At 37.5% G+C, this 13,365-nt stretch overlaps 1 protein-coding gene across 3 annotated transcripts in view; it reads right to left on the bottom strand.

The window, feature by feature from the left end:
- Positions 1-280: 280 nt before the first annotated feature.
- The window catches only part of STIL (STIL centriolar assembly protein), a 52,856-nt gene continuing 39,771 nt past the window's right edge, over positions 281-13,365 (bottom strand). For 2 of the 3 annotated variants that reach the window (XM_006051656.3, XM_044945037.1), the window contains exons 15-17: positions 11,946-12,159; positions 10,600-10,850; positions 281-1,778 (exon numbers count right to left, since the gene is read on the bottom strand). In XM_006051656.3, the coding sequence (XP_006051718.1) occupies positions 989-1,778; positions 10,600-10,850; positions 11,946-12,159 (1,255 nt within the window). In that variant the 3' untranslated portion in view covers positions 281-988. The remainder of the gene's footprint in view (positions 1,779-10,599; positions 10,851-11,945; positions 12,160-13,365) is intronic. The other variant, XM_006051657.3, reaches the window with a different exon arrangement.

The raw sequence follows: 13,365 nt of genomic DNA, 5'->3' as shown, positions 1-13,365 counted from the left end.
ATCTATGTGATAAAATTTCATAGTTATACACCAAAATGTAAATAAATGAGTGCAACAACTTGTGAAACCTGAAAGGTCTGTGGTTTAGTTACTAATATTGCACCAAATGTCAATTTCTTGGTTTTGATCATTTACTATGGTTGTGTAAGATAGCATTATTGGGCGTTGCTAGATGAAGGGTACACCTGAATTCTCTGTATCATTTTTGGAATTTTGGAGGAGTCTACAAAGTTTTTTGTTTTTTTAAGTGGACAAGGATATGCTATAACGGAGGATGAAAAAAAGCAGTCAATCTAGACATTTTTATTAAGTTCCATTAAAAAAATAGTAAAACATTTGAAAAACTCACAAAGTTTATAAAACACACTCATACTCATAATTTTCTTATTCTGTGATAGCTAGTGCTACATGTTGAAATGTTACATTAACATCAACCCACAAGAGTGCAAAAGTTTACTTCCACAGTATTTAACAAATGTGCATCTGAAGAGAATATATATATATACACCTTGTATAAAAGATTGCAAGTTATTTTAAAAAAATAAAACTTTTCCCCCCTTAAATTCAATAAGGGTTGTTTAGCTAATTTAGTCAGGGTCATGATAACTTTATGTTCTTTTAGGTGGTACCGGGTAGATGCAAAATGCTAGGAAAATACTTTTCAAAATGTACAGTATAAAAGCACAACTCAGATTCATAGCTGGATAGCATCTGCTTATCTAAATTTCTTGAAATAACTGATCTCAGGATTTTTTTTTTTTAAGATCCAGTGATGCTTAACAACTCTATCTGAACAAAGAGCACTTAGGCCTCCTACCAGTTAGCCATCTCAGTCAGGCCACTTGTTCAGCTCTTTGCCATAAGCTGCTATCAACAGAGTGATCCCTAGAGTGATTAGGAATTCCAAAACTGTCAAAAGGCTCTGACTTCCGTAAGTATCTTCAGGAGATGTCCCATCCTCTTAACAGGAGGGTGGGGAGTTAAAAGTTTAAAATAATTTTGGCAACTGCCTAAGATGCTTTACATCTAAGAAAGTGCCTACTGAATTCATACTATTCATTTGCTTTAAGGTTTCAGAAGGTTTCAAACTTTCAGGAAAAATTGGAGTGTCCCTTACATTTTCTTTCTCAGGATGCTGGGTAAATTCTGCTTTTCCAATTCGGAGATTCATTGCAGGGCTTGGTTTAAGGTTCTTTAATAAGAAAGTGGGGTTTTCACTCACCTGCTGTGTTGCTTTTGGCTGGACAGCTTCATTTGTGATGTTTCTCAATACTGGCGTGCCTGTGTGGGTACCCACGGGGTCACAGTTACAGCGATCAGTTATCTCACCAGCATTCCTGCAAGGCTCTTTCTGACAATCAAGTTGTTCAGCTACGTATGTGAGGTTTTGATTCACTAAATGTTCACTCTTGCCATCTGTATTGTTTGGAGGCTCCTCTTCATCTTCACTATTGTCACTGCTTTGTATGAGTCCGTATCTCTTCATGTATTTTTTGGTTGCAAATGACATGTTGTTTGGTGAAATTAAACTAAGCCCCACTGTGCTTCTGTCTGTATTAATATGTAGAAGGCTAAAAGGTGAATCACCATTATTTTGGCTTGATCGTGTGAGAGACAGTTGTGACAGCTGATTTTCATTTAAATATTTCAGAGCTATAGCATTTGCTTCCATGCTCAAGTCCACACCACTGGGGCTTAAGCCACTCATGCCAACATTAGCAAATGACATGTAGTTTAATCCAGAGATCACTGCTTCAGGGCTGATGCATGCCAACACACTGAAAGACAGAACAGGGCAGGCCATCATTTATCTTATTCTGAGTACTAAACAGTATTATTATAAATATGTTTCACTTTATGAAAGTAACAAAAGGTCTTCAGCTTTAAGCTGGATGGTGCTTTTTTATCTGAGTGCTCGACATCTAAGTCTTGATGATACAGATACATTCAAGGGATATATATACAATAATCTAGAAGGTAATCTATGATTCAAAGACTAAAAGTGGAACACAAATTAATTTTCCTAAATTAACATCAGTTACGGTTTTAAGACCATATATAAGACCTTACAATGTAAAGCTTTTTAATATTGGTAAAGTAAAACAAAAATAAAATCAAACAGAAAACACAATTGACAATGTAACATTACAAGATTTGATGTAGCTCAGAATATTACATTTTCATAGAAGAGATTCCATTTGTAATGAATGAAAAATATTAACCAGTCTCTGGATATGAAGGTGTATGCACGCGTGTGTGTGTATACGGTAATTTTCTTTCGTTAGATATAATCCTCACTCTCTTTGGTTGGTGTTATTTTATTAACAGTAATTAACTGACTTGCCTTTTCCTTCATATCATTTATACTATAATAGCTGCTAGTTTTTTATTGGTGCCTTATGTGCCAGGCACTCTGCTAAACATTTAATGCCTCCTTTAGTCCTCTGGGAGGTTATCCCTATCATGTATTTCAACCTTATTCACCATTACAATTCACATTCCCCTTCCTCAACTTCTCTGTTTTCTCCTGGGCCCTTATGGCTATCTATATATTTAACTCACATTTTTTATTTATTGTCTAGCTCCCTCATGAAACCCCATGAGGACAAGGGATTTCTGTTTCTCCTGCCATTGCAGCATCTGTGGTACCTGGCACAAGGCAGGCATTCAATAAATATTTACGGAATGAGTAAACAGGTATTATTATTATTATCTTTATTTTACAGTTGAGAAAACTAAGCAATAGAGACTTTAACAAATTTCCCTAAGTTGAACAGTTAGTAACTGGCAAGCTGAGACCAGGTCTGCCTTACTCTCTTGGCCTCTATGACCACTGGTTCACTGTACTGTATTCAGCAACTTGTATTTTGCTATCAGAGTTTTTCTATTCCCTTGAGTCTTCTGTGCACTATTATATGTTATAATATACTATATTATTATTATACCCTAGTCAGTGAATACGCTATGACTTTCCATAGCACCCAACGAAGCAGTTCGGCTGTTTTACATAAGTCACACACTGCCTGCATCTCTCCCTTTGTTGTTTCGTTCCTCAGTCACGTCTGACTCGGTGACCCCAAGGACTGTGCCCCACCAGGCTCCTCTGTCCATGCATGGGATTTCCCAGGCAAGCACACTGGAGCGGATTGCCATTTCCTTCTCCAGGGGAATCTTCCTGACCCAGGGATTGAACCTGCACTTCCCACATTGGAAGCATGGAGTCTTAACCACTGGACAACTAGGGAAGTCTGGAGACTGTCTTACTAAGATGGAAGAGGTACTACCAATCTATCTAGACATGTTCTTTTATGATACATTCATAGCATTAATATCTTATGAATATAAAGTCTTTTTTCTACTTTCTTTGCCCATTTCCTTTAAATTATAAGCTATTTGCAATATTAAATCAGATTTGTACATCTTAAATATATCTAAGTATAATATCTATAGATATCATTAATGTAAATACATGAAAAGGCAAATAAAAAGTCCTAATTCAGGCTTCCCTGCTGGCTCAGTGGTAAAGAACCTGCCTGCCAAGTCTGCGGGAGACACAGATTCAATCCCTGGTCCAGGAAGACCCCGCATGCCGTGGAGTGACTAAGTCTGTGTGCCGTAACTACTGAGCCTGTGCTCTAGAGCCTGGGAGGTGCGGTATTGAGCCCATGTGTCGCAGCTACCGAGGCCTGCGCGCCTAGAGTCTGTTCCACAGCAAAGGAAGCCACTGCAGTAAGCCCGCACGCCACACGCGAGAGCAGCCCCGCCTGACACGGCTGAAGGAAAGCCTGAACAGCAGCGAGGCCCAGTGCTGCCAAAAATAAATAAATCAAATCTAAAACAAATTTCTAATTCAAAACGTTAATTACTGAGAGATTTCTCTGGTGGTCCAGCAGTTGGGCCTCCACACTTTCACTGTGGGGGGAATGGGTTTGATCTGTGGTTGGGGAACCAGTCTCACATGCTGCATGGCATGGCCGAAAAAAAAAAAAGGAAAAAAAAAGTTAAATACTGAAAAATAGTAGATCTAATTTGAATGAAATCTTTTTTTAAAAATCATTTTAAAAACTCAAGTATAGTTAATTTACAATGTTGTGCTAGTTTCAGGTGTACAGCAAAGTGATTCAGTTTTTATATATTTATATTCTTTTTCAGATTCTTTTCTATTATAGGTTATCACAAGATACTGAATATAGTTCCCTGTGCTGTACAATAGACCCTTGTTGTTTATCTGCTTTATATATAGTAATGTGTATACATGAATCCCAAACTCCTAAATTCCAATCTCCTTCCCCCATCCCCTTTGGTAATCATGTTTATTTCCTATGTCTGTGAGTCTGTTACATAAATAAGTTCATTTCTCTTATTTTTTTTTAGATTCCACATATAAATGATATCATAGGATACCTGTCTTCCTCTGTCTGACCTTCCTTAATATGATAATCCCTTGGTCCATCCATGCTGCTACAAATGGCGTTATTTCACTCTTTTTAAAAAAAAAAAAAAAATTTATTTGGCTGTCAGTTTTAGTTGCAGCCTGTGGGGTCTTCACTGTGTCATGCAGGACCTTTTGGGGTGACGCACAGACTTTATTTGCAGCATGAGGGCTCAGTAGTTGCGGCATAAGAGCTTAGTTGCCCCGCAATCAGGGATCAAACCTGTGCCCCCTGCATTGCAAGGCAGATTTTTAACCATTGGACTGCCAGGGAAGTTTCTTCATTGCTTTTTTATGGCTGAGTAGTAACAGACCTTCTTTTATAGAATGGTTAAAAGATCTATATAAATCCATGAAAACAACTGATATCAGTTTACAAGTTTCTTCAAGCTTCACTAACACAGCCAGCTAGTTTCAATTTGGGGGCTGGGGGAAACACCTTGACTTTGAAAACAAATCAGTAATACGTGGAACCAATGCATAGAAATGCTAGGGTAATTAAGATGAAAAGCAAAAGTAAGACACTCCACTGATAAGTCCTAAAAGCCCTGATCACAGATATACTATATTAGAATATCAATAGATGTGCAGTTACAAAAGGATAATGAAAGTCCATTTATGTTTGAGTATGAGAGTCACATGCCAACAATTAAGGGAATTATTCCAACTTACTTAAAGATGAAAACCAACCCTGACTTATTGTCCTATCTGAATCCCGATTAATCTCCTACTTACCCTGTGTAGGGTTTTCCACTAGAGAACACATATGGTTTCCAAGTAGAGAGCAAAGAAGTAACTACAGAGACTGCTTAAGATCTATTTTGAATTCAAAACGTCACTCCGGTTGGGAATATGCCCATAGAGGCTGCTGCTGGTCCTCCATCTTCCCTACAATTTCTAGGTAGGTCTGGGACCCTCTTTTGTTTTCCTGCTTTTGGACCTTCTTAATCTGCAGTGTTCTGGATCTGGAAAGCTGAAAGGAAATCTTGCTTTCCCTGTCTCAGCTATTCTTGTGGCTGGAGGGTAACGTTCCTAGAGTCCAGAACTGGAACGTGAAGTAAGTTTTCACATAGGTACAATGACAAAGGCTAACTGGTTTACGGAATCAGAAAAACAATAGGCATACAAGGATTATAAGATTACTTTCCTGGAATACTAAACTACAATTTATACACTATTTCATAGGAAAAATCTATTGAACAACTGCCTTTTGAACTTTTCGCACATCAGCTATAGTACACCAATATGTGTTAAAAGATAACACAAGGCCGTAAATGCTGACAGTAAGTATTACAGAGGTATTAAGAGTAAAGCATTCATTGTAAACTTCAGTGATGACCCCAGTAGGTGGGATTTCATTCCTTTGGCAATCCATGAAGGCCCACCAAGTGTGACAGAGGCAATGAGGATTCACAGATAGATAAAAAACTCACTATCTCGCTGGAAAGGCGATCACAAGAACAGGCTGTATAATCTATTAGAAACTAGGTATTCTGAGATACAAACCATCAATAATCTGGTGAGAGGTCCTGGATACACTGACAAAGAAGGTGACATCTGAGTTCCACTTTAAAGGATAAGAAGGACTGTGGCAAGCAGTAAGATGAAAAAGAACATCCCAAGTGAAGTAATAGCAAGGAATTTTGCAGATGCCAAAGGTGGGTAAACTGGATGTGGTAGGAGATTACACTAAAAAACTAAGCTCAAGACAGACCGTGAAACAGGAATTAATTAGGCGGGTTTTAGACAGTCTTACATCTGGAGTCTCCTCTCAGCCCAAGAGTATCGACAATAAAAATATGACGTAGGTGTTAGAGACATAGTTTCAGTGCAGTTTATTTTTAATCACAATAATATATAGAACCCACTTATAATCAATAAAATATAAAGATAATTTAACAATTATTGGTCTAAATTAGCACAAATCTTTAAAAATCATCAATTTTAATATAGGATAATTTTAAACAGTATGAAAATATGCTAGGTACCTCTCCTATCAGAGTATGTTATAATTGACTATTTACCTGTGCATCTTCTCTACTGAACTTTAAGGTCTATGAGGGGAAAGACAGTTTTCCTAGATTATCTTATATACTATGATATTTCTTATAGCTGGCTCACAGTACAAGCTATATATATATATATATATTTACTGAAGTAAAATGAGTAAAATGTAAAATATATTTACTAAAGTAAAATGAGTGAAAGTACTGCTGAACTGCTGCTGCTAAGTCACTTCAGTCGTGTCCGACTCTGTGTGACCCCACAGACGGCAGCCCACCAGGTTCCCCCGTCCCTGGGATTCTCCAGGCAAGAACACTGGAGTGGGTTACCATTTCCTTCTCCAATGCATGAAAGTGAAAAGTGAAAGGGAAGTCACTCAGTCGTGTCCAACTCTTAGCGACCCCATGGACTGCAGCCCACCAGGCTCCTCCATCCATGGGATTTTCCAGGCAAGAGTACTGGAGTGGGGTGCCATTGCCTTCTCTGATTGCTGAACTACTAATACATATACAGCTGATAGGACTGTAAATCTTACTCTTTCAGAAAGCAGTATAGTGACAGCCTTAAAATCTTCCTACTATTTGGTTTAATCTTTCCATTTCTGAGATTCTATTCTGAAAAAATAATACTAAACCTAAAAAATATAATCTTTACAAAAAGATGTTTATCATAGCAATATTTAATACAGTAAGACACTGAAAACACTTTGACTCAGTTCTGACAAGAGGGAAAGGGTGAAGTAAACAAATACTATGTTCCACTTACTGGTTTATTAAATCCCCATTAAAGATGATGCTTAGAAAACATTATAACAACTTTGAAAACATGCTTATTTTCCAATATAAGACCAATTTTTTTTTGAGGGGGGCGGTATATACAGTATGGTCAAAACACAAAGCAGTAAAATGTACATACTGTAAGATCCTACCGAAAACTTAAACAAGCAGTAAGCATAGAGCAAAACAGTAAAAAAACAAAAACAAAACTATGGACTTTGGAGTTAGAAGAGGACATTTAAAATTACAGGTGTTGGGCCTTGAATAAATTGGTGCTTAATTTTTTCATTGATGTCTGTGTGTATGTGTGTTAGTTGGTCAGTCGTGTCCGACTCTTTGCGACCCCATGGGCTGTAGCCCACCAGGCTCCTCTGTCCATGGAATTCTCCAGGCAAGAATACTGGAGTGAGTTGCCATTGCCTTCTCCCAACCGAGGAATCAAATTCAGGTCTCCCACACTGCAGGCAGATTCTTTACCATCTGAGCCACCAGGGAAGGCCCTCTTCATTCATAAAACATGTATAATAAGAGTATCTATCATATAGATTATTGCAAGGATCAACTGAAATAATGCTGCATAAACCTTTAGCACAGTTCCTCACACTTTATGTGCATTCAATGAATGACTGCTGTTAAAATAATTTTAGAAAAATAAAAAGAAATACAAAAACAAATTCTTTAATAATAAATTACGTTGGTTGGTATGAATATGGTTTTTTTTGTTTGTTTTTTTTTAGCCTCGAGGCTTGTGGGATCTTAGTTCCGCAATCAGGGAAGGAACCCAGGCCCTCAGCAGTGAAAGCAGAGTCCTAACCACTGGACTGCCAAGGACTTTCTCTGAATATGGTTTATTTGTTTTGGTCTACTTTTCTAAATTTTTTAAGGTGTCCAAAATAAACTTACATTACTTTGGTAATGGAAACAAAACAAATATCAAACTCTATTCCCTAAGCTCTATAATATTTTACCCAATTTATATAATAAAATAAAGTTTTGGAAAAAAGGTTTTCATGTGAAGATACGGCTATATTATTCTAACATTTTAGCCAGCTTACCCCTCTATGGAAATAATTAATTTAACATATTGCTTTTGAAAACAATTTTTTTTCACCTTAGCTTTCATTTCTTTGAGAAAATCATCTTACATGAAACTAAAATCCTATCTATGGGTGTATATGGACTTTTCAAATCATACAGATAAATGAATTTCAAAAATGGGGATAGCCCACAATACTAAATTAAAATGTCTATTTTATAATGGTAAGTAAAGAAAAATAAACAAAATTATATATACAGTAAAACTTCACCTATGTTTCCTAATTTCCTTTGGGTGTTATTAGTTCAAATGACATTTTCTTCATTTTCTAAAATTCCAACCCTGAGTTTGTATCATTTTTATAGTATAAATTTATAATATAAATTTTCATTTAAGTAAAGGGCAGAAGAATTGATTAAAACAATCTGACCACCCCATACTGATAGAGCAAATGGCTTTACTTTCCATTTCATTCTAGGCATGTAAAAACTGTATCAAGTTTATTGTATACTGAAAATTTATTAATTTCAATGTTTGACACTTAAGACATTAAAATAGGGTGGCCACTATGAAGAAATACATTACTTAAATACTATTCCCCACAAGCAGCCATACCAAATGTAAGGGTTCCACAAAGATAGCAGGTTGATTTAAGCATTCTAACAGATGTAATAAAGCCTCTATCCTAAGAGTACTGAAATAAGACCTTCAAAAATGCTAGCCTCACTTCACTGGTGGCAGGAATATAAACTAATACAGCTATTTTGGGGGGCAATGGCAACATCTGCCAGACCATCAGATACATACATCCTTTGATCCCACCACTTATAGGAATTCACCCTACAAAAACACTTGTACAAGTACCTATAGAATGATGTTCACTTAGCACCATTTGAGATAAGGAATAAGAGATTCGGCCTAAAAATCCATTAGTAGAGAATTGGGGTTCACTGTATCATAGTACATGGGCACAACAGAATATTGTAGTCGTTTAAATGCCTGAGGAAGAATTGCATATACCCAGAAAGTATCTATGTTACATAAAAAAAACCCATAAATTGCAATACATCAGTACATACTTGAACATGCCTAGAGCATTTCTAGAAGAATACCAAAGAAATAGTTAAGAGAAATAACTTAGAAGGAATCAGACTGAGGAGTTTGGGAAGTGGGTTTTTTTGCATTTGATATTCATGCATTTTATTTGATTTTTTAAAATCATGAGACTGTATTAAAAAACATCAAAAATAATTACTAGAAAACATACTAGCCTTATTTTGGGTTCCCTGGTGGCTCAGATGGTAAAGAATCCGCCTGCAATCCAGGAGACCTGGGATCAATCCTTGGGTTGGGAAGATCCCCTGGAGGAGGGTGTGGCAACCCACTCCAGTATTCTTGCCTGGAGAATCCCCATGGACAGAGGAGCCTGGTGGGCTACAGTCCATGGGGTCGCAAAGAATTGGACATGACTGAGTGACTAAGCACAGCACTAGCCTTAATTACTGGAGAAGGCAATGGCACCCCACTCCAGTACTCTTGCCTGGAAAATCCCATGGATGGGGGAGCCTGGTGGGCTGCCATCTATGGGGTCGCACAGAGTCGGACACGACTGAGCGACTTCACTTTCACTTTTCACTTTCCTGCATTGGAGAAGGAAATGGCAACCCACTCCAGTGTTCTTGCCTGGAGAATCCCAGGGATGGGGGAGCCTGGTAGGTTGCAGTCCATGGGGTCACAAAGAGTCGGACACGACTGAATCAACTTAGCAGCAGCAGCAGCAGCAGCAGCAGGCTTACTTACAGAATTTCCAGATTTTATGTTCTTTAAAAGCAAGTGTGTATTGAGCTGATCTTTGATGAAGAGAAATCTGAATAGAAGAACATGGCCAGTTGGAACTGGTGAGAAATAAGTAAGGTTCATATAACTATAGTCTTCAAAACACAGTCCTACAAAAAGGAAGGGTTTGCCTTTTACATGACAACTGCATTAACTGTACGTCAGTAGTTGACACAGACCCCGTCACTCCAGGAAAACTTTTCTAGACACCAAAAGTAACTAACAGCTCATTTCCCTTTCTCTAAGACTCCTAGAGCATTTTGTTGGCATCTTTACTCAGGAGCTATCCCTATGTCTCTCAAATTACTTAAGTATATAACCTACTCTTCTACTAAAATGGAACCTCTATAGGGTAGATATGATTTCTTCTTATTCACTACATACATATTAATATAGACACTGAATAAATCATAAGCCAGTTGAATTGAATGGCAAGCTTATACCTTTTCTCATAAGGAAGCTGCAATGCATTTACATTTTTTTTTTAAATCTTTTAAAACAAATGTTAAACTTACCTTGCATGATCCACTTTATGTGCATTTTTCTTCACTTTAGTTGGAGAATCAATTTTTACTCCAAAGCTTCTAAGTTGCTTAAGAGTTGCATTAAGAACACATTCTTTGTCCACCGATCCTGGATCATGTTTTTTTTTCTTAGTATGGTAAACATTCTGGTTTTTGGTGCACTCATGACTGATAATTACTGCTTTGGTAGATGGCTCCTCAGTTACTTTGGGGGAGTTATTCAGTAGGTGGTTCCCTTGACTCTGATCAAAGAAGAAAAAGCACGTATTTGAAAATCACTATTAGGAAACAAAAATAGAAATAATACTGTTAAGTAATGCCAGAGTAAAAAATTATCTTGCTAAATTCTACAAAGTATCAAGTACATTTGCCAAGTTTTATGGAATTTTTATAAAAGAAGTCCATTCTAATGAATGAAGATCCTAGAGAAAACTTAGAATGTTTGTTCAGAACTTGTTCATTTTAAAGCCAACAGATTTAAAATCATTTGAGTAATATTTCAAGTATTTTCAAGGATTTATTGTGAAATCTTTATAAACAAAAGTTTAAAATCATGCTTTCATTTGAAAAAGGATAATGTTTTAGAGTTATAAGTGTAACCTTTATGTTCCTTTCAGAATTTGACTCCTCTTTTCTCACTCTGAATGAGAATGACCTGTAATTCTGCCTTCCTGACATTAGAGCATATTTCATTCCCTTGAGCACATGGCTGCTAGCACCAGTGTAGGACCTAGCAGGCAAATAACAAATCTGAGTTAACTGATGAATACTCAGGGGCCTAAGTATGTTTAATTAGTCTTCAATTATAAATGGAGAAATCAAGTGTTCTAAAATCTACAATTTGATTGTAAGTGACAGCCAGTCATTTGACGTCCAAGCCCCAGTTTACATTTTACAGTATTTGCGGGTTTCTGCCACACATCAACTCCTTTTTACTGTGTGCTGCTTCTGCTTACCGTACTGCTCACTTTAGTCGTTTGTTACTGGTATGCATGTGTTATCTCCCCTAAGTTTTCAAAGGCAGAGACTGTCATGTTCATCTTTATATTACCCACTTTACTCAGTTCATTTTCTTAGACTAAGCTAAGTATTCCATAAAAATCTGCTTATATGAGCTGAAATCAGCAAAAATTATCATAAATATTCTATTACTTTCCAATTTTCAAACCTCCTGCAAACTCTTGCTTATTTCTTCTGGTACTAACTTTGAACTTGAATTAGGGGAAAATCTTTTCCTAGCAAGGTCCCCATCAGTTTAAAGATGGGAAAGGCTTAACTAGTGTACCTTAGACTAAATCACCATCTCACAAAAGACAGAATGCTTTACATTTTCTTACCAACACATCCTGGAATAGTTGCTGGTTATCTGATGGTTGATGAGGCAAGGGTTGCATTACTTGCTCGGTTTTGGGTTCCCCTGATGTTCCAGAGCTATGAGTGGCACCCTCTGTTGGTCCACTGTGGAAGCACATGCTTACACACTCTGCTTGCAGGGGATTCGGAAAGAATACGGGTACATCAGGTTCTTTTCTCTCAAGTGGAGAAGAGCTGCTTGAAAGGACATAAATAAAGTAACTGTTAGTTAATTCTGTTATTTTGTTTTACAACAACAACAAAACAAACAAATCATAAATGGTTTATTAAAACAAAAACAAAAATTAAAAAAAATAAATAAATAAAACAAAAACAATTCCTTATTATGCCAGTCAAAGCTCTCTGAAATTTGGTAGTCAACCTGGCTTTTCAGCCAGTCCCTTTCAACCAGTGCTCCCTGTTTTATCTTTTGAACAAATTGGATTACGAACAATACTCTGAGCTCTTCTGCCCATAAATTTTGTCTACTATGCAATAGTTCTCAATCTTAATTACACCATCAATATTACTTGTAAAGTTTTTAAAAACACAACTGTTTGTGGGCTTCTCCCCACAGAGATTCTCAACGGTGGAGTGCCCCAATTTATTGTATTTTCAAATGCCCTGGAGACAAGAGTTACTGTTCTAATGCTTTTAAATTGACATACTCTTATCAAAATCCTATCCACTGTTCAAGGGACATTTTAAAAGTTTACTTCCTCTATGATGTTCTAAAACGTTAATTGGATATGTGCTCTTGCTTCTTTCAACCTCCATTAGCACTTTCTTTTATCTCCTAAAGTGAAAGTGAAAGCGAAGTCGCCCAGTCGTGTCTGACTCTTTGCGACCCATGGACTGTAGCCTACCAAGCTCCTCTGTCCATGGGATTCTCCAGGCAAGAATACTGGAGTGGGTTGCCATTTCCTTCTCCAGGGGATCTTCCCGACCCAGGGATCGAACCCAGGTCTCCCACATTGCAGACGCTTTAACCTCTGCACCACCAGGAAAGCCTCTTAGGTCACATATAAAAACGTGAAGTCGCTCAGTCGTGTCTGACTCTTCTCGACCCCATGGACTGTAGTCCACCAGGCTCCTCTGTCCATGGGGATCCTCCAGGCAAGAATATTGGAGTGGGTTGCCATTTCCTTCTCCAGGGGATCTTCCCAACCCAAGGATTGAACTTGGGTCTCCCACGTTGCAGGCAGACTCTTTATCCTCTGCACCACCAGGGAAGATATACTCTCATTTATAATAAAGGTATCTGTGTGTTCATTATATCTTGGGCAAATATCTTAATCTCTCTTGGCCTCAGCTTCCTCATTCATAAAATGGGAAAAACAGCATCTACCGCCCTGGGTTGAAAAACATGAGACAGGACTAAAAGAGATACAAAGTGCCTAGCAT

This window comes from Bubalus bubalis, chromosome 6, assembly GCF_019923935.1.
Source record: "Bubalus bubalis isolate 160015118507 breed Murrah chromosome 6, NDDB_SH_1, whole genome shotgun sequence".
Lineage (NCBI taxonomy): Eukaryota > Metazoa > Chordata > Mammalia > Artiodactyla > Bovidae > Bubalus > Bubalus bubalis.
Note: the sequence above shows the minus strand (reverse complement) of the source record. Positions and strands in the feature narration are given on the sequence as shown.